Source organism: Myotis daubentonii, chromosome 4 (assembly GCF_963259705.1).
Source record: "Myotis daubentonii chromosome 4, mMyoDau2.1, whole genome shotgun sequence".
In the NCBI taxonomy this organism is placed as follows: Eukaryota; Metazoa; Chordata; class Mammalia; order Chiroptera; family Vespertilionidae; genus Myotis; species Myotis daubentonii.
This window is the reverse complement of record NC_081843.1, coordinates 112,081,293-112,101,414: the sequence shown is the minus strand read 5'-3', so window position 1 is coordinate 112,101,414 and position 20,122 is coordinate 112,081,293. Positions and strand designations below refer to the sequence as shown.

Genomic DNA, 20,122 nt, shown 5'->3' with positions numbered 1-20,122 from the left:
GGCTTCCCTTCGGCCCCCAGCAGGCAGCCGGACCCGAGCTTCCCTCGCAGCCCCGGCTTTGTTCGGAAGGTTGTCCAGAAGGACGTCCGGTCTAATTAGCATATTACGTTTTATTATTATAGATTCCCATGTTAAAATAACTGGTGCTATTGTAACTTACCTTTCTCCTTTGCCTATTTGAAAACATCTACCTTGAACAGGACGGTCGACCCCAGTTGTAGGGAATGTTCAAGAGGCAGAAGGAAAACTTCTCCTGTGGTCCGTGTCATTTGAATCGAGCCCCTTCACTCTAGGATTATGGAAATAGTTGCCTATGTATTCTCCTAGTATGTTTCCATTTGCTTTATATTGTCGTGTTTAACTTCTTAATGTATGTGTATGAGTTGGGGATCTAATTTTCTTTTTAGGAATTGCCAGTTGTCATATTGTAGCATATTGAGCCAATCATTCCTTCCACCCAGCTCTTTATCTAGTCCTGTGTCAGTGATGGACAAACTCTTCCTTCATGTTATGTTTTGGTACCTGGTAAGATATGACAGAGGATGCCTTCCAAGGACATAGTAGTGGCATGGGACCCATGTGGTTCACTCAGGGAGGCTGCGGGAGGGCCGTGGGACCTCCAGCTGCCTTGTGAAGCAAGTCCTTTATTTGTCCAGAACCATCTCTCAGCAAACCTGGGATCTGTACGTGCCTGGAGCCTCAACATTCTCTCTCTCTCTCTCTCTCTCTCTCTCTCTCTCTCTCGGCCCAAGGAACAAGCGACTCAGGAGGCGGAGGCTCCTAGGAAAAGCTGAGTGAAATCCCATGAGAAGAGTTACACTAAGATGTAGGGGCCCAACTGAGCACAGACTATCACCCGGGGTTGGGGGGTGGGGGTCAGCCATAAGACCAACAGGACAATTCAGGAGTAAATGTAGACAGAAAAGGACCTTTGCAATTCTGGCATTGGTGTCAGCGTTAAAAATCTTAATCGGCGTGGCTCAGTGGTGGATCATCAACCTATGAACCAGGAGGTCACGGTTCGATTCCTGGTCAGGGCACTTGCCCAGGTTGTGGGCTCGATCCCCAGTGTGGGCTGTGCAGGAGGCAACCGATCAGTGATTCTCTCTCATCATTGATGTTTCTATCTCTCTCTCTCCCTCTCTGAAATCAATAAAAATATATTTTAAAAAAATAAAAATCTTACTCTGAGTTTGCCTCCTAGGATGGGAATATACCCCTGCTTCTTGCAGTGCAAAATGGCCACAGTGAGGTCTGTCGCTTTCTTCTGGATCATGGAGCGGATGTAAATTCCAGGGACAAAAATGGAAGGTACCACAGAATGCGAAACCACGTGACTTCGGGGCTATGCACACCCTGAGAGTCTTTCAAAACATCAGAGCAGAGTTTTAGACCATTTGTAGGAAGTGGTTTTTAGCTTTTTTGTTTTCTGCCTTAGTAATCAAGAATCTGTTTCGACTTATAAAAATGTTTTCCCAGCTCTCTGGGAACATCATTGAATGTGTGATGAGATTATTAAGTACTAAAGTGAATAAGCTATTTTTAATGCCTCCTCATGCAGAATTAAAGTAAACATATTGGTTTCTATTTATTTATTTTTTAAAAAATATTTTATTGATTTTTTTAGAGAGAGGAAGGGAGAGGGATAGAGTTAGAAACATCGATGAGAGAGAAACATTGATCAGCTGCCTTCTGCACACTCGGTACTGGGGATGTGCCCGCAACCAAGGTACATGCCTTGACCGGAATCGAACCTGGGACCCTTCAGTCCGCAGGCCGACGCTCTAGCCACTGAGCCACACCGGTTAGGGCTATTGGTTTCTTTTTAAAAATAACCCTAACGATGTTTGAAATGCTTGAGGTGAAAAAAATGATGAGATTTGTGCCAGTCCTATAAAATTCCATCATATTTAGAAGATTTTGGCTATATTATCTGGCCTAATATGGCTTAATGTTTTGAATGAATCTGAGGTTTTCAAAAACAACTACCTAATTTTATCTTGATAGCATTCCATTTTGAATTCCCATAGAGCACAGTTGTTGTTGTTTTTCAGACACATTTTTTATATAAATAAATATAAAAGGTTCATTTGAATAATGTTTTAGTGCCTTTGTTGATAAGGGGAATGGGTTTAGGAATGGGGTATACAAGAGAAAAAAAACAAAATGTACTAATATATACTTTTTTTTTGGTTATCACTTAAATTTATACCATATTTTATGGGCATAATTTTCCTTTCTTTTTTTATTTTATTTTATTGTTTAAAGTATTACAAATAGTAGTACATATGTCTCCTTTTTTTCCCCATTGACCTTCCCCCAGTCTCCCCTACTCCCCGGCACATGCTCTCACCCCTCTCCCCAGTGTCTTGAGTCCATTTAGAGCAGTGGTTCTCAACCTGTGGGTCGCGGCCCCTTTGGGGGTCGAACGACCCTTTCACAGGGGTCGCCTAAGACCATCGGAAAACACATATATCATTACATATTGTTTTTGTGATTCATCACTATGCTTTAATTATGGTCAATTTGTAACAATGAAATTGGGGGTCACCACAACATGAGGAGCTGTAGTAAAGGGTCGCGGCATTAGGAAGGTTGAGAACCACTGATCTAGAGCATAGTTTTAACGGCACTTAATCTGCTTTTCCCTTTTTTAAGACAAATGAAATGATTTCCCAGGAATCCATTCTAATTAGTACTAACTTGGTGTTTGCCTTTTCTTTAGAACTGCTCTGATGGTGGCCTGTGAGATCGGCAGCTCTCATGTCGTGGAGGCCTTAATTAAAAAGGGTGCAGACCTAACCCTTGTGGATTCTCTCGGACACAATGCCTTACATTATTCCAAACTCTCAGAAAACGCAGGAATTCAAAGCCTTCTGTTATCAAAAATCTCTCAGGATGCTGGTATGTGAAAGAAAATAGCCGGTGTTGTTTTAAGTTTGTCCACCCCATTTTCCCCAAAGGATAAAGGAATTTGTGCAATATGATATCTTTTATTATTCTTTTAAGCATATTCTTGAAGAAAAATGAAGTACTAAGTATTGTGTGTATTGTGTGTATCCCTCCACCCAAAGTGGATATGAATTATTATGCCTCTTACAATTCGTTTTTTCCCCCCCACTTTTTCCTCTATAGATTTAAAGACACCAACAAAACCAAAGCAGGTATTTATCTTTGGGAGAGGGAATTTTTTTGTTTTCATCTTTGCTTGTGAGAATTTGAAAAATGTCCTGATTAAACCACTCTGTGGTCCTAGCAAAGTCATAAAGACTCTGTTGGGAACATTTAAGGAGTGAAATATCTTTAGCATAAATGATTCATCGTTATAAGGTGGTAAATATTTTCTAAATGGTTTACCCTATTCCCAAAGCTTGTCACTTTAAACCTGCTGCTTATATATGTATCTTTTTCTGAAATGTACTAATATTTCCTATGGTTGTGAAAATGTTTGATGTGGCTTAAGCTCAGAATGAGTAACAGTATTTTAAATATTTGGGCTATCATACGGATTATAGAGCCACATCCCTGGCAAAGTTAGATAGTTAATGAAAATCATGAATTAGCTTTTCCTTTTCATTGGGGCTGCTTAAAAATGTCATTAGTGTTACACCGAAATTGAGAAATTTGCCCTGATATTTTGGAGTTTTTTCTAAAAGCATAGCCACTATTGTTTATTATTAACGAGATGTATCTTTGGCTGTTTATTTACACATCAGAGTTTTTGAAAAGATTATAAAACACAAAACTCAGTACTGAATGTATTTGGCACTAACTGTGTCACTTATTCATCCAGAACCTTTAGAGATGAGGTTCTCCCTTCCCCTGTGTTTACATTCTGTGAGGAAAGGAGTGGAAGTGACGCGGAGCGGGGGACGAAAGCTAGACTGACTGTATCCTGGGTTCTAAACGGTGGCCCACAGCTCCTCACCCTCCTCTCCCCCAGTTTCCACACCACCGTCAGCTGATTTCGTCTTGTGTTTTTATGTTCTTGCTATTAAAGCATGGGCTGCCGAGAGAAACTGTGAGCATGCACATCCCTTACTTGTATGTGGGGAGCAGATTTCTGATCTCGATACCGTGAGAAATGCATGACCTGTGGAGGTGTTTGTGCCTGTTTGATGAAGCTGTGTGCTCAGACTTTACTAACCTCACTAACCCGCCTCCGTTCTCTGGCCTGTGACAACTTTCAGCATGACCAAGTGTCTAAAATAAGCTCAGAGAGAAGTGGAACTCCAAAAAAACGCAAAGCTCCACCACCTCCTATCAGTCCTGCCCAGGTAAACACCACGCAGCCCGGGGAACTCGCACCGGCAGAGGCGCCGTCTTGTTCTGTGTGTCGCCAAAAAGAATGTTTTAGAGTTGAGCCTTCAGCGCACATGGGAGATTTTTCTGTACAAATTGTGATCTGGAGGATTTTAATGATTAGAATGGAAATAAGGTTGATTCTTATTTCAAAACGGAAAAGTTGAGCCGTATCTATTTTTTAAATATGTTTTTATGTATTTCAGAGAGGAAGGGAGGAGGAGAGAGAGAGAAAGATCAGTGATGAGAGACTCATTGATCGGCTGCCTCCTGCACGCACCCTACTGGGGATCGAGCCCACAACCCGGGCATGTGCCCCGACCGAATGGAACTGGGACCTCCTGGTTCATAGGTCAACGCTCAACCACGGAGCCACACTGGCCAGGCGAACAGTACCTTTTTTTTAAGCCTCAAGGAAATTTCTCAACGTCTTTATGACGGAGACTTTTTCCTGAAGTTGACAAGTTCAGTTCCTTTGGGCCCTCAAGCCCTAGTGTGAAGGGCAGGAGAACGGGTAGCTGGTGAAGCAGTTAGTTAAAAATGAATTGTAGTCGGTTTCTGAAAACACTGTTAAATTCTGTTTGCCTTTCTAATTACATTTAAGGTTGACTTAAAAGCAGCTTTCATTTCTGGTTATAGTGACTACTGCAGAGAGGAGAAAGCGCAGATGTCTTTGAAATGGCAATAAAAGCAGGCTGGGTTTGTTATTAAAAGAATCATGGGCCATAAAAAGAATAATCTATATTCAAATAGTTGAGGGCAGTATCTCATCTGAGAAGTAATTTTAACTATGTTAGCATGTTCATTAATAATGTTCTCAACCTGCCATATAAGTCATTGGTTTTTAAAATTGATTCTAGTACATATAGGAGCGAAGCCGTTTAGCTATGTCCTGCAAATTTTCAGAAAGTATTTGAGGTTTCTGAGTCGCACTGAAGATCTGTTACCCCCCCGCCCCCCAAATAATTGAACCTGAGAATTACTGTTCGATGTGTTTGCATTGCTGAAATTCTGACACTGGTGGAGAAAAGACTTTGAAGAAGCCTTCACCAGTGGTTTTCATTTTCTCTTTTTAGTTGAGTGATGTGTCTTCCCCAAGATCAATAACTTCAACACCAATTTCGGGAAAGGAATCAGCATTTTTTGCTGACCCACCCTTCAAGGTATTTCCTTCCTGTGTTCAATTTGGCTACTGAATTGTATGAAACATAGTAGGTTTGGTTTAAGTTATGCGACACTGGGCAAAACAGAATTACTTCTCGGGGTGGTTTACAAATTTCTCATCCTGAAGCACCCTTGGTTATTTTCCTGGCGTGGACTCCATCCCAAAAGAATAGGATGAGTACATCACATTCATTAGCTAATAATTAATTTCTTCATTCAATAAAAAGGGACAAAGGTGAAGCTTACCTGACAACCAGTCGTCTTTTTTTTAAAATATATTTTATTGAATTATTTTACAGAGAGGAAGGGAGAGGGATAGACAGAAACATCGATGAGAGAGAAACATGCATTAGCTGCCTCCTACACAACCCCCACTGGGGATGTGCACGCAACCAAGGTACATGCCCTTGATGGGAATCGAACCTGGGACCCTTCAGTTCGCAGGCCGACGCGCTATCCACTGAGCCAAACCAGTTAGGGCTAGTCTTACTAAACTGAGTTGATATAATGCCAATCAAATGAAAAGTTACGTTGTTCTCTGATGTCTTACTGAGAAGTAATTGTATGTTTTTAATTAATCTTTTTTCCTGACTATAATAGTAACATATTTATTTTAGAAAAATTTTAAAAATCCGCTAGGTTTTATTCCACCTGGTTCTGTAGACTTGTGGTTGGAAATTATTTTTAGGAATGGGAGGGTATTTAATATCTATTTACCTAATAATCACTAGGAAATTGCACTTGGGAAGAAAGTAGTTTATTAATGTTAAAATGAAATTTCAGTGGTTTAATTGTATATTTATTTCCCCCATTTAAGAGTTACTAAAGGTAAATTTTCTTTTAACTTGGAAGCACTTTGATCTGAAAAATATTCTATCAACCCATCATTTCCCTCACTTTAACTAGATTTTACTAGTAAACTCTTAAGATGAATACATATGCAAGGCAAGGAAGTTACAATCTTACAGTTGATACCCTAATACCTTCTCATATGCTTATGGCTCCAACGAGGCAATAATAGCACAATTGTTATTTTTTGAAATTGAGTGCATAAAGACCTTTAAAAAACATAAGAAAATAAAAAGTGACACCAGTTATGACGGCTAAAATTTAAAGAGGTTAAAAAAACCAATTGTTGGTGACGACGAAGGAGAATCAGACCTCTGATGCTCTTGGTGGAAATGTCAAATGGTACAACTATTTGGGAAAATGTTTGACACAGGTTTTTTTTAAAGTTCAACATATGATCTAGCCATCCACTCCTAGATGTTTACCGATGAGAAACTAAAATGTATGTCTCAAAAAAATCTTACACCCAAATGTTTACCAGTATACCTTCTTTTCTTGAGATGTTGTCACTGTTTTTCTAGTAAGATAACACCAGGGAGGAAATTTTGCTTGATTCCTCTGCGGGACCTTACATTCAGGAATATTCTTGTAAGTCATCTTTGTGTTCTAGCAGGCCGAGATCAGCTCCATACGGGAAAACAAAGACAGACTGAGTGACAGCACTACAGGTAAGCTGGGAGGCATCTGCCTCTGTCCTTTTGACTCGTCTCTGTCCCATGAGCGCAGAGGCCAAGCGGGCTCCTCTGTGTGGGAGGCCGGAGAACCCCGGTGTGCCCCCCCCAGAGCTGCCACTGCCACATGGCTCATGCCTGCTGTACCTCAGGCACCTTCACCTGGATTTTAAGGCGTCTCAGAGCCCGGATGCAAAAAAAAAATGTATCTTTGTTGTCATTTGTCCCAAAATAAGTTTTAGCACTTCCTTCAATTATGATCATAGACAGTAACCCAAGTGGCATAGGCTGACCAGGGACTTTGACACCAAGAGCTTTCGCAGGTCGCGTCCTCTCACCTGGCTGTTGTTACAGCTGCATGAAATAGCATTCTCAGTACCTGCTAGAAATCGTAGCCTTGCGAGACCTGCTGCCAGATCTTGTTATTCGTTCTGTCACAAAACAAGTCCTTAAATTACTGTAGCTGCCTATTCTATGTTGCGTATTGAAGCGGTTGCTTTGAGATGAGGTCCGTGGGCTGCAAGCTGGCAGCTCTCCTGGGAGGTGAGCAGCAGGTGGTTTCCTGAAGGGAGAGCCAGCCCAGCCCCCGGTGTCGGCCACACACAAAACGGTGTGCTGATGAAACCACACAATCGGATTGTCTTCATCGGGTCAGGGTTTCGTTCATGGCGTTGAGTCCATCCTGCGGGTTTGTCCTCTAAGAATGTAGTGTAGTTCCTTTAGAATCAGCTTAAAATATAGATTATTGCAAAGGTCCTTTTTTGCTCTAGTATTCAGTTTCTTAGTCTTAGCATTTCATGTGTTTGGAGCCTTTAACATACAGAGGAGAAATATTGGCCCTGGGCGGTGCGGCTCTGTTGGTTGAGCATCGTCCTGTGCACCAGAGGGGTCGCCGGTTCCATTCCCGGTCAGGACACTTGCCTGGGTTTGGGGCTCGATCCCCAGCCGGGGGTGGGCAGGAGGCAGCCGGCTGATGTTTCTCTCTCACATTCATGTTTCTTTCTCTCTCTCTTCCTCTCTCTCAAATCAATTAAAAAACATGTAGAATTTATAAATATTAACTTTCTTATTCCTAGTAGAGACCAATGTTAACATCACTGTAACAGTTGTTACATTGGACACTTTAAAACTCATCCATTGTATCTTAGAGGTGATTTCTGTTGCTTAGAATTACAATCCTGCTCCCAATCCCCTGATTCATTCCATGCTCACGTGACTGCATGTCATAAAGCTGCAGGTTGGGCACTAGACGTCAGAAGTAAGCGTATCTATGAAGAAATGTCAGTTTGTATCTTTTCAAATGAAGAGAAAAGCTTTTGCGTGGCATTAAATGGCTGTGAAAAATTTTTAAATAACAGGAAAACATTTAGATCAGTGCTATTCCGATCAGCCTATCAACTGCTGCCATTGCACGATAAACATAAGGAATCTGCACCAGACAGTCATCAGCCATATCACTAGGCATACTGTTTTGTCCGGCTGACAGTTTTTTCATAAGAAGACTTTCCAGGTGAAGAAAGCGGTACATTGAATTATATCCTGGAGCAAGTTCCTTGTCTCCGTCAGTGAGCACAGTGAGTGGCATTGCTTTCGATGCTATTGCAGCGTGATGGTCAGTAGGATGTCTCCAAGTTGTGGCTTGCCCACGGTGTTTACTGCGGATTTGGGGAAGACTGTATCATGCTGCAGTGGTCAGCAGATACTTTGTGGAGGGGGCAGAGTTTGACATGGCTCTCCTGAAGGATGCTGAAGAGTTATCTAACCAAAGAGATGTTGCAAGGGCGGTCGTATGGATGAAACGTTAAAGAAGCAGCCTTGTGTTGAGAATATAGAGGGTCTGATGGGAACCTTGAATCTGAGGAGTATGGGGTACCAGAGGAAGAAATCATGAGTCATAAACCTGACACAGTAGATTGGGGCCAGATCATAGCGGTCTTAATGTAGATAAAGGGATTTGAAGATTTGGAGGGAGAGCAGTTAAAGCACTTGACCCGAAGGAATGGCCCGATCAAAGCATATTTTAGGGAGATTAGTGGGACAGTGGTGTGCAGGCTACATTTTTACTAGGGCGAGGGGGGAGAGAGAGACATTTATTGGAAGCTGTTTGCAAAGTTTCAAAGTAGCTGATAACGGCTGAACCTGTGTAATGGCGGTGGGGTTAAGAAGTGAGCCATCTTCCAGAGGTGTTTCTAAAAGGACTCACAGAAATGGGGCTCATTAAATATGGGAGGGACAAAAAGCAGCCAAGCTATCCTAAATCGAGTGAATGGGAAAATGCATGATCAAATCCATCAATTTTCAGGTGAGGTGCTGTGCATCCAGGCATCTAGGGTTGTGCTGGGGATACCCCAGTAAGGAAACCCAGGACCAAGAATTGCTGTTTACTTATCCAGCTGATGGGACTCTCATTCTTAGTCAGGACCAGGAAGAAGAACTGGATTGGGCAGGAAGGGGGTTTGTTAGAGGCCAAAGAAATAACTGTTTAATTTTTAAATATTAGTTTGCATTGCCTTTCTCTTTCTCCAGGTGCTGATAGCTTATTGGATATCAGTTCTGAAGCTGACCAACCAGATATTCTTGTCCTATTACAAGCAAAAGTTGCATCTCTAACTCTACACAATAAGGAATTACAAGATAAATTGCAGGTAGGTAGATCCATCACCACCACAGACTATTCTGTTGGGTTAAGATACTGGGTTTTTCAGGGTTAGTCAGATGATATTTTATTTTAAACATCTACATTAGTTTCTTCTTTTTTAATATAGTTAGCCTCAACTATATAGATCTAAGCCTTTGTAGTTCCAAGTTATTTCTTTTTTGAAAGAATTATTCATTAGCCCTATTTCTGTAAGTTTCTAAATTGGTAAATTATCTATAATTATATACATAGTACCTACACTAATAAAAGAGAAACATGGTAATTGGCGTACGACCGCTACCCTTCCCATTGGCTAATCAGCGAGACATGCAAATTAACTGTCAGCCAAGATGGCGGCTGGCAGCCAGGCAGCTGAGAACGGGAGGCTTGGTTGCCCCAGCGATGGAGGAAGCCAAGGTTCCCCGTCTGCAGCTGTGGGGCTCTGAGCTCCTGAAGCAACAACTCCAAAAGATACAATGTTTCAATTATAGAAGCTAAAAGATGGCGGTTAATTTGCATACTCAGGCTCCAAGCAGAGCGAAGCCAAGCAGCCCTGAAGCGGCAGGGCAGAGAGGCCTCAGGGACCCGAGATTAGTGTAGCCGACAGGCCTCCCGCCCGGGATCAGCGGAGCTGCAAGGCCTCCCAGCCCCCGATCAGCGGAGCCGAGAGGCCTCCCGGTCCTGGTTATCAGCGGAGCCGAGAGACCTCCCGGCCCCGGGATCAGCGGAGCTGAGAGGCCTCCTGGCCCCTGGATCAGCGGAGCCGAGAGGCATCCTGGCCCCAGGATCAGAGGAGCTGCGAGGCCTCAGGACCCCGGTTATCAGCAGAGCTGAGAAGCCTCCCAGCCCCGGTTATCAGCGGAGCCGAGAGGCCTCCCGGCCGGGATCAACAGAGCCTCGAGGCCTCAGGACCCCCAGATCAGCGGAGCCGAGAGGCGTCCTGGCCCCGGGATCAGCGCAGCCAAGAGGCGTCCTGGCCCCTGGATCAGCTGAGCAGCGAGGCCTCCCAGCACTGGGATCAGTGTGACAGGGGGCAGCGACCAAACCCCTGATCGCCCTGCGGGCTCTGGGTGTGATAGGGTGTGGAGCCCCAACCCTCTGATCGGCCCTGCTCTGTGTGTGACAGGGGGTGGCGCCGCAACCTCCCTATCGACCCTGCCTTGAGTGTGACAGGGGGCGGTGCCCCAACCCCCCAATCGGCCCTGCTCTGAGCCCGACCAGGGGCTACACCTAGGGATTGGGCCTGCCTTCTGCCACCTGGGAGCAGGCCTAAGCCAGCAGGGCATTATCTCCCAAGGGGTCCCAGACTGCGAGAGGGCACAGGCTGGGCTGAGGGACCTCCTCTCCCCACCCCGAGTGCACAAATTTTTGTGCACCGGGCCTCTAGTGAATATATAATATGACAAATTATATATATATATAGATAGATAAGTGTAAAGACGTGATTAGCCATTCATTTAGTAAAGTTGATCATTTAGCAATTTAAGAAGTAACTGTACTAAGCCCATTCATTGCCCATTTCAGCATAAATAATATGAGAAATAAAGGGAAATTTTGAGCCAGAGGCTTTGCAGCCAAAACAAATCTACTGTCTTTCAAGTGGCGCTAAAAATCTGTTCGAATAGAACACAGAGTAGGCTTAGTGTCGGTAATCTGACTCCTGGGTCTCAGGTGATATTTTTTCATGAGGCGAGAGTACACCCACAAGACGATCCCGCTGCTCGCCCCTACGTAGGTTCTGGGTGTGTGCTCTCCTTGTAGGTGCTTGCTCTCCTAACCGCACTTTGGGTGCCATTTCATTATTCTTGCTTTTTCTTTTTTTAGGCCAAAACCCCCAAAGAGGCAGAAGCGGACCTGAGCTTTGACTCCTTCCATTCCACTCACACTGACTTGGCCCCGTCTCTCGGGAAACCTAGTGAAACCTCTCCCCCCAACTCCAGATCCCCTCCACCGGCCTCTGCCCATGCCCTGAGCACACCCCCAGTCGACTGCGATGTCAGGCTTCAGCAGCTGCAGGAGGTCTTGCAGGACCTGCAGAAGCGACTGGAGAGCTCCGAGGCAGAGAGGCGGCAGCTGCAGGCCGAGCTCCAGTCCCGGAGCCCAGAGCCCGTGCGCTTGAACAACGCCGAGATTTCCGAGAACGGCTCCGACCTCAGCCAGAAACTGAAAGAAACTCAGAGCAAGTACGAGGAGGCGATGAAGGAAGTCCTGAGCGTGCAGAAGCAGATGAAGCTGGGCCTCGTGTCGCCCGAGAGCGCCGAGTCTTACTCTCACCTCCGGGAGCCGAGGGTCCCCGAGGAGGCGGTACGGGCGCTGAGGCAGGACCTCCAGAAGGCCCTGGAAGACAGTGAGCGGAACAAGGAGAAAGTGAGGGAGTTAGAGGAGAAACTGGCCGAGAGGGAGAAGGGGGCGGGGGATCAGCCGCCCACGGAAGAGTACGAGGCAATGAAAAGTTCCTATTGCTCTGTTATTGAGAACATGAACAAGGAGAAAGCGTTTCTGCTCGAGAAATACCAGGAGGCCCAAGAAGAAATCTTGCAACTGAAAGATGCTCTGAAGAGTCAGGCGGCGCAGGAGCCCGGCGATGACGCCGGGGACATGAAAGAGGCCATGCACAGGATGATCGATGAGCTCAACAAGCAGGTGAGCGAGCTGTCCCAGCTGTACAAGGAGGCGCAGGCCGAGCTGGAGGACTACCGGAAGAGGAAGTCTCTGGAAGACGTCACCGCCGAGTACGTCCACAAAGCGGAGCACGAGAAACTGATGCAGGTGGCCGGCCTGGCCAGGGCCCAGGCGGAGGCGGCGCTGTCCGAGATGAAGTCGCAGTATGCGAAGGCGGTGCAGGAGCTGGCTCAGCTCAAACAGCTGGCCGACGCCCAGAAGGAGAACTCCGTGTCCATCGCCGAGCACTTGCAGGTGATCACCACGCTGCGGACGGCCGCCAAGGAGATGGAGGCGAAGCTCGGCGGTCTCCAGGAGCTCCTGGCCAGCAGGGAGGTGGAGGTGGCCAGGCTGGAGAAGCAGCTGGTGGAAGAGAAGGCGGCGCTGACCGAGGCCATGGTGCCCCGGGCCGCCTACGAAAAGCTCCAGGCGTCGCTGGAGAGTGAAGTGAGCGCGTTGGCCTCGAAATTAAAGGATTCCGCGAAAGAGAAAGAGAAGGCCCAGTCGGAGGTCGCCCAGGTTAGAAGTGAGGCCTCCCAGTTGAAAAGGGAAAAGGAGACGCTTCAGACCCTCTTGCGATCCAAAGAGCAAGAAGCCGGGGAGCTCCTGCAGAAGTCGCAGCGTGCGCAGGAGGAGCTGGCGGAGCTGAGGCGGCACTCGGAGAGCTCTTCGCGGCTGGAGGAGGACAAAGACAGGAAGGTGGGCGAGGGCCCTTGCTGTTGAGCTTCTAGCTAGTGAGCCCTGGGACCTTCTGTCGGTTCGCATGTTTACCATTTGTTCACACTAACTTGCTGCGAACGCCCAGAGGCCCGGCACACGAATCCCTCTGTCCCCAAAGCCACATTAGAGTAGTAGGTTAGACATTTATTTAAAAGAGCGACACTTCCCTTATCGTAAAGCATTTTCACATATGTGGTGCATAATTTTTCTTGTGAAATGACTTTACAGAAGCTCTGCCAAGTGTCAGGGCTCAGAAGTCACCCCACAAACTGAAAAGCACTTGTGACCGATCTTGAACTTGAACTCTTGGCATCCAGACAGATTCCTCTGTCATATGGAACCCAAATACTTCCAGACTTAATCCCGCTTCCCTAAGCCCCATGGGCTTTCCCGAGTCAGTATAAAAATTGCCTTTCCTGGCCCTCATTTTCACCCGTGCATGGGAGGGGAGCTGGGGAGGAATGTGGGGTGCGGGTGATGAGAGATGGACTGGGCGTGGCCTGAGGAAGAGGGGAGAGCGGAGCGGAGGATGGTTCTGTGCCAAATCTGCTTTGCTGCCAGTCCCCTGGGCCGGATGCTCTGAGTGGCATGGACTAGAGCACTGGTGATCATTTATTCCTTTATGATGATGGATACTTCCAACGAGCTCCCAGAGCCAAGGGGGCAGGGAGGTGGGAGAAGGAGGGGAGGGAGAGTTGTGTTTAAGACAAGATGTCCAGAAATATCAGGGTTTCTATAACTTATTCCTAATCGCCCATGCCAGCAAAGAAAGAATGCCTAAAATCCTGTTTCTGTTCAGAAAAAACAAGAAAGGGAAATCAGTGTTATAGTGTTTATCTTTATGCATCAAAACACAGTGTTTAATTGGGGGCCCTTATCCTATATAATAAAAGGCTAACATGCAAATAGTCCCCTCTACCAGGAGTTTGACTGGGAGTTCAACCAGAGGGTGGGGCCAGCCGGCCAATGGCCCGCAGCCCCTCCCCCTGGCCGGCCAACCTCCCGCATCCCCTCCCCGGGCTTGGCTGGCCAGACCCCACCCATGCATGAAATCGTGCACTGAGCCTCTAGTTTGAATATCATGGCCTTAGAAGGCCTCGTGGGTTTGTCTGATTTTGTTATGTGTTTCATTTTATGGGTTTTCTTTGAAATGTATAAAAGGAATTGTTCCAGAGTCTCAAGTCCTGGAGGCTAACAGTGTTCAAGGCGTAGGAATACCTGGAATTTTGCTTCTGTAGGCACGTTCCTGCCTGTTGGTAATAGCTTTCCTTTTTCACTAGATAAACGAGATGTCGAAGGAAGTCACCAAGCTGAAGGAGGCCCTGAACAGCCTCTCGCAGCTGTCCTACTCGGCGAGCTCCTCCAAGAGGCAGAGCCAGCAGCTGGACGGGCTGCAGCAGCAGGTCAAGCAGCTCCAGACCCAGCTGGCTGTGAGTGGGCTTGCCCCCGCCTGGTGGGGTGGAGGGCGAGGCGGACTGCATGCCTACTCCACTGGGAGGGCAGGTGGGCATGGCCAGAGTCCCAGCCTAATAGAGTGTGTACTTCAGGGAGCAACTCACTGGTGCCCTCTTTGGTGAGGGCAAAAGAAGGAACTGTCAAATTTCCACTCATTATCTGCTGTGAGTTAGGGGGATGTATCTCTGAGGACGAGGAACCGGCAGGACAGTGGAGTCGGCCTGTTCCTCCATCCACCAGCTTATCGCCCCTTCTCCATTTCTCTGCAACGGCCATAACCATCTCTCACAGCGGCAAGCGCTTTTCTTGCTAGGGGCCAGGATCTCTGGTAGTTGCGTATCTACGGGTCTGAAGCTGTTTCTTGGCCCCGCCCCCTTTTCACCCGGAAAGCCCTCTCATATCTGGATTAGTTTCCGATGACTATTTCCTATGACAGAGCAGCACAAACTTGGTTTAGAACAACACACATTTATTATCTTAACGTTCTGGAGGTCATCAGTCTGGCTGGACTAAAGTCAGGATGTCAGCAGGGCTGGTTCCCTCCGGAGGCTCTAGGGGAGATGCACTTCCTTGCCCTTCCTAGCTTTTAGAGGTCACGTGAATTCCTTGGCACATAGTCCATGCCACCATCTTCAAAGGACAGCACTTCAGCCCATGGTTCTGTCCTCCCATCTCCTTCTCCCACCTTTGACCTTGCTCTCTCTCTCTTAAGGACCCTTGTGATCGCATTTATGTAAGGTGCACCCAAATAATCAGGATACTCTCTCTCCATCCCACAATCCTTAGTCACACTGTTAGGTCCCTTTACCATGTAGGTAACAGGCTCTAGGATTAGGACGTGGGCGTCTTCGGAGGGCCATTGTTTAGTTATTGCAGGATCAGTTAAGGTTTCGGTTGACAAGGGTATATGTTTCCCATGTGAAATCGAGGGTTAGTCTGTCCTGGGCCATCGCTAGCTTCCTGTTACAAACAGGACCTGGCTTTTATGATTTCTTTAGGGCACAGTTGATGCACTGGCGAGTTCAGATTTCTGCCGTCCTGAGTCTGGCTGGCCACCAAGGCCAACACCAGCTGTTCTGTGCTCCCGGCGCTAGCACTGGAGGAGCAGGCAGGGGAGAAGAAGATGCCCCCCACTGTGTTCGGTGGGTCACTTTTTGAGAAAGTGATGCTCACAGACGGGTAGATAAAGTGCTCATGGTTTCGACGGGCATTCTTACAATTACTCAACATGTGTTTAAGGAGTTCTTCTGTGTCGGTATTGTCCAAGGTACTGATGGTATGAAAATGAATACGACACAGCCCCTGCCCTCACAATTGATATGTAATATGGCTTGCCGTATTCCTGATGTGGTCAGCATTCATCAATAGAGAGACGCCCAACATGCTGAGGGCAGCAGAAATGTGTGCTTACCCAGCCTGGGTGAGTCTCGAAAGGCTTCCTGCAGAAGGTGGTGCTCGTGCTGAGTCTCGAAGGGATGAGTAGGAGGCAGCAAGGACCGAGATGTGGCGTTTAGTGGCCTGGGTAGCCTTGGCGAGAACACCTCCAGTGGCGTGGCAGCCAGATCTGCACTGCCTGCTGGAGAAGTGAGTGAGTAGTGAGGTGTCGGATGGGGCTGAAGAATCCTAGTGTGAGGTGGGGAAGCCTGAGATAGGTTTGCTAGAAGGACAGGAGATGGTGGTCAGAGGGTGGGATTCTCTCGGTTGAGATTTCAGAGGCAGTAAGAGAGGCAGGGCCATGACCATGAGAGTGAGTGGCTGGAAGGAGGAGGAGCAAGTCACTGAAGCTGAGGTGGAGGAACTGGGAGGCCAGGGTTAGGTGGCTCCTCCATGCAGATGCTGCAGTCAACCCACTGCTGACAGAAGCTGGGATGGAAAGGAAGGCAGTGACCAGAGAGAGTTATCAATGATTGCGTGCAGGCGACCGAGAGGTGGGAGGAAACAGCAGAGAGATACCAAGCACGCCTTCTGATGGCATGAACGTCAAAGGGCTGAGGTTGAAGGGTTCTCTTTGAGTAGGGAGGACACATGTCAACGATGATAGGAAGGCGACAACAAGGAGTATTGGGAGACTTGTGCAGATTTTTGAAGAGATCCACCTACAGCAGTCTCGGTTTCCGTCGTGAAGTAGGAGGAAGGGCCTCTTTTTAGAAGAGCTAAGAGCTAAGTGAGGCTCCTTAAAGTAGGCGCTGAGAGGAATTGGAACGATCTCTCCGCAAGGAGACGTAGAAGCATTAGCAGCTCTGCTGAGGGACCATGGAGCTCGATGCCCCAGCTCCTCCTCGGTGCCCCAGCAGCTCGATCAGTGTGCTTCCCGGGGAGTATATGGTACCAGCTCTGGAGTGGGTGGTAATACCTCCCTTTGAAAGAATATATTGTTTAATTAAAATATTTGGTTATTGTAGAAAAGTTAGAAAATGTAGAAAAACTCTAAAAAAGTTCCCCAAAATAAACTGCTAATTATTCAACCACTCAGAGATGATTACTTTTTGCATTTGATATATTTCCTTGCACTATTTACCTTGTGTGAATGTATCTGTATATTTGCATAAAGTATGTATGTGTGTTTGTGTGTGTGTGTGTATATATATATATATATATATATATATATATATATATACACACATATATATGCAACAAATTTGGGATTATAATAACTACTTCTTACATGAATTTTCTTCTAGAGTTGACATACAAAGTCATAAAATAGATCCCCCCCCCCCCCGAGAATATTGACAAGTATTCAGAAACACACAAGCCAGTGAGCTCACAATTTAAAAGCTTCTATGTGAGCATTGGATGGAGGGAGTCGCTTGGGGAGCATTTGGCCACAGCTCTCTGTAACCAAGTAAAATCACCTCTTCCTAGGAGTGCAAGAAGCAACACCAGGAGGTCATATCGGTTTACAGGATGCATCTTCTGTACGCTGTGCAGGTATGGTAACGCGCTGCGAAGTGCCCGGATGCCTGAAAGAAATACTGCAGTCCACGTTGCCCCAAGTCCCGTCATCACACTAGTAGAACGAATGAGAATCCGAGGAGAACCCTGTACCTAGGAAAGCTTTCAAATGCCTTCCGCCCGGCTTTGGATTCTGTGTCGGGAACCCTGTCCTAACTGCTGAGAGCGACCTCGGCATTTCTCGAGAAATAGGAGGACGCAGCTGCCGCTCCCCCACCCGCCAGCTGCCCACCCTCAGGATCGGGAGCCCGGGCTTGATGTTTGAGGCTTGTCCATATTTTCACTGCTGCTGGTTTGGCTCTCTGGGCTCGTATGTGCTACGGAGACCCCAGACACCCTTTGCTGGGGCTCTGTCAGTCTCGGCCTCATCATCCTCTAGGGGTTCGAGAGCAGGGCCCTCCCGGTCTCAGTTCCCTAGAGAAACGTGGGGATTGCTAGGGGTAACATTCCTTGGGAAGATCAGGGGCTCAGGGCTTCATCCCAGCCAGCCATCTCGTTCCCTCGGTGAGACAGGACTTCACTGAGGTTCCAATGACTGTCTTCTGTTCGACCTTCTAGGGCCAGATGGATGAAGATGTCCAGAAAGTTCTGAAGCAGATCCTTACCATGTGTAAGACCCAGGCCCAGAAGAAGTAGCGTGGGTTCCCCGGCGGGACACTGCCCCTCGCTGTCCACCTTGGGGTTGGACCGGGGTTGCTGGCGACCACTGCCATTGTTCTCGTTCGTGGTGTGCACCGGGACCTGGCCTGGCTTCTGCCCTTGCAAGGCTGCTTCTGAGGACTGGCCCCGGGAGAAGACTGTCCCCTCAGAACTGCGGGGAGACTGAACAGCAGCAGAGGGGACAGGCGCTGCCATCGCTTCTGATTCCAGAGCTGGGTGGGCCGTGCCCAGGAGCCGGGCCTGGTGCTGGGGCGTGGGCCCCCGCCTGGCGCCTGACCAGCTGTGTGGCTCCGTCCTCACTGAGCGACCTGTGGACACCTCCGCACAGTGAATGCCGCCGGGTTCCTCCACGCTGGCTGGGCCGCTAGCGCAGGGGAGCCCCCCGCCCCCCTTTGCCTCTGGTTTCCAATCCGCAGACATGATTTGACTTCTAAGCAGATCAGTGCAGCGCTAGTGATGCGGTGCCTGCCTAGGACCCTTTACCCGGTGTCCTGTGGGTTTGAAAACCCTCAATCCCATCTTTCCCCCCATCTGCCTTAGGTGGCTCGTCACCGGCTGGTCAGTCTGAGCTTGATGAGCACCGTTCACTAAAACATGAAGCTTAGAAAGAAAAGCAAGCTGCCCTTAAAAGTTTTTAAGGAAATCGTGGACGTGTTGCAAATTCTCTATGCAAACTTGCCTTCTGCCGTTACCCGCGAAGCTCAGGAAATCCAAACAGTCGTGTTTCAACAAGGGACAGTAAACTGCGTGTTTACAGCCAAAAGAAATGCCTCGTCGTTCTTAACCTCAATTTTTTAAAAGTCGTGTGTTTTTTTTTCTCTCTACAGTATTTTTATTGGCTCTTAAAGATGTTTTCATATCTAAACCCCTTGAGTCAGTGAAATTCACATGAGACGCTATTAACAAAATATTTTTTAGGTAACCATGCTTAAGACTTTTTAGAAATAGGACTTTTTCCTGAACGTTTTCAGCAATAGCAAAAGGTAGTTATATATTCCAAGATCAGTGTGAGCTGCCAGACCCTCAGCACTGGAGCGCGTTTCTGAAGAGTGAGTCCTCCTTGTACCCGGTGAACACTTTTGCATGCCCAGCTCTGCCAGAGCCCAGAGAGGATCTCTGGAAGAACTGTTAGTAACAGTCCGTGTTTCAACTTGGAGACGAGAAACCCCGGTATGGTAAACATCGGGGTGCATGGCAAAGGTCTTTGGGGGGAAATGTTTCTGTTCCCTTTCTTTCCTTTCAGGTTAAAAAAAGAAAACGTTTCTAACTTGCTTGCCACTTCCCTGTCAGCGTGGATCTTCCTGAGGGATGGAAACAGAAAACAGAAATCTGCCAAGTGTGTAATTAAAAGCGCAGGCCTGCTCCGACAGGGCCCGCTCCGCAGGGCCGCCCCGGCCGAGGGAGCTTGGCTGCACTGGATGCCGACCAAGGCCAGCAAAGCAGAAACGGCTGTCCAGCTCCATGTTCCTTTTCCTAAGTTGTTTATAGTTAAGCAATTTCGAAAACGCTGCAAAGAAATGTGAAAGGACTTTCCGTCACAGCACTTACGGAGACACGGAACACCCCTCGCGCCCCGCACAGAACGCTGCGGAGTGGGAGACTGGGAGACTGCAGGGTGCTTGACACAGCCGCCTCTTAGCGCGTCTCAGGATGCATATTTATTACAAGTACTCCGGTTAGATATGGGAACGCCGTATGCCGTAGGGTAGCACTCTGCCTTTGTGATGTACTGAAGGTATGACGGAAATAAATTTCTGTTCCATTTTGCATCTCTGCTGCTGCTTTTTGTTGCTTCTCCCAGCCCTGCGTTCCCGTCCCCACAGGCCACAGCTATTTTCGTGTGATCTGAGACCTTCCGAGTCGGAGTGTCCGCGGGGGCGTGTGTTTTACTTTCCCCTTTAAATGGAGAAGCATACTTCACACCCTCTTCTGGGCCTTAGTTTTCCACTTAAAAGTCCTGGAGATTGCTCTCTGCCAGCACACACAGCTCATGCTTTTAAACCAGGCGTGGGGGACCCTTTTCTGCCAAGGGGCCATTTGGAATATT

General features: G+C 47.4%; 1 protein-coding gene across 3 annotated transcripts in view; it reads left to right on the top strand.

Annotated features, from left to right (window-relative positions):
* RAI14 (retinoic acid induced 14) overlaps positions 1-19,844 on the top strand; it is a 130,088-nt gene extending 110,244 nt beyond the window's left edge. Inside the window, exons 8-18 of one of the 3 annotated variants that reach the window (XM_059694973.1) lie at positions 1,205-1,311; positions 2,726-2,904; positions 3,136-3,164; positions 4,191-4,277; positions 5,379-5,465; positions 6,926-6,983; positions 9,513-9,631; positions 11,449-12,984; positions 14,286-14,435; positions 17,326-17,391; positions 17,974-19,844. In XM_059694973.1, coding sequence (XP_059550956.1) covers positions 1,205-1,311; positions 2,726-2,904; positions 3,136-3,164; positions 4,191-4,277; positions 5,379-5,465; positions 6,926-6,983; positions 9,513-9,631; positions 11,449-12,984; positions 14,286-14,435; positions 17,326-17,391; positions 17,974-18,051 — 2,496 coding nt within the window. In that variant the 3' untranslated portion in view covers positions 18,052-19,844. The remainder of the gene's footprint in view (positions 1-1,204; positions 1,312-2,725; positions 2,905-3,135; positions 3,165-4,190; positions 4,278-5,378; positions 5,466-6,925; positions 6,984-9,512; positions 9,632-11,448; positions 12,985-14,285; positions 14,436-17,325; positions 17,392-17,973) is intronic. The other 2 variants (XM_059694972.1, XM_059694974.1) reach the window with 2 other exon arrangements.
* The last annotated feature ends 278 nt before the right edge of the window (positions 19,845-20,122 follow it).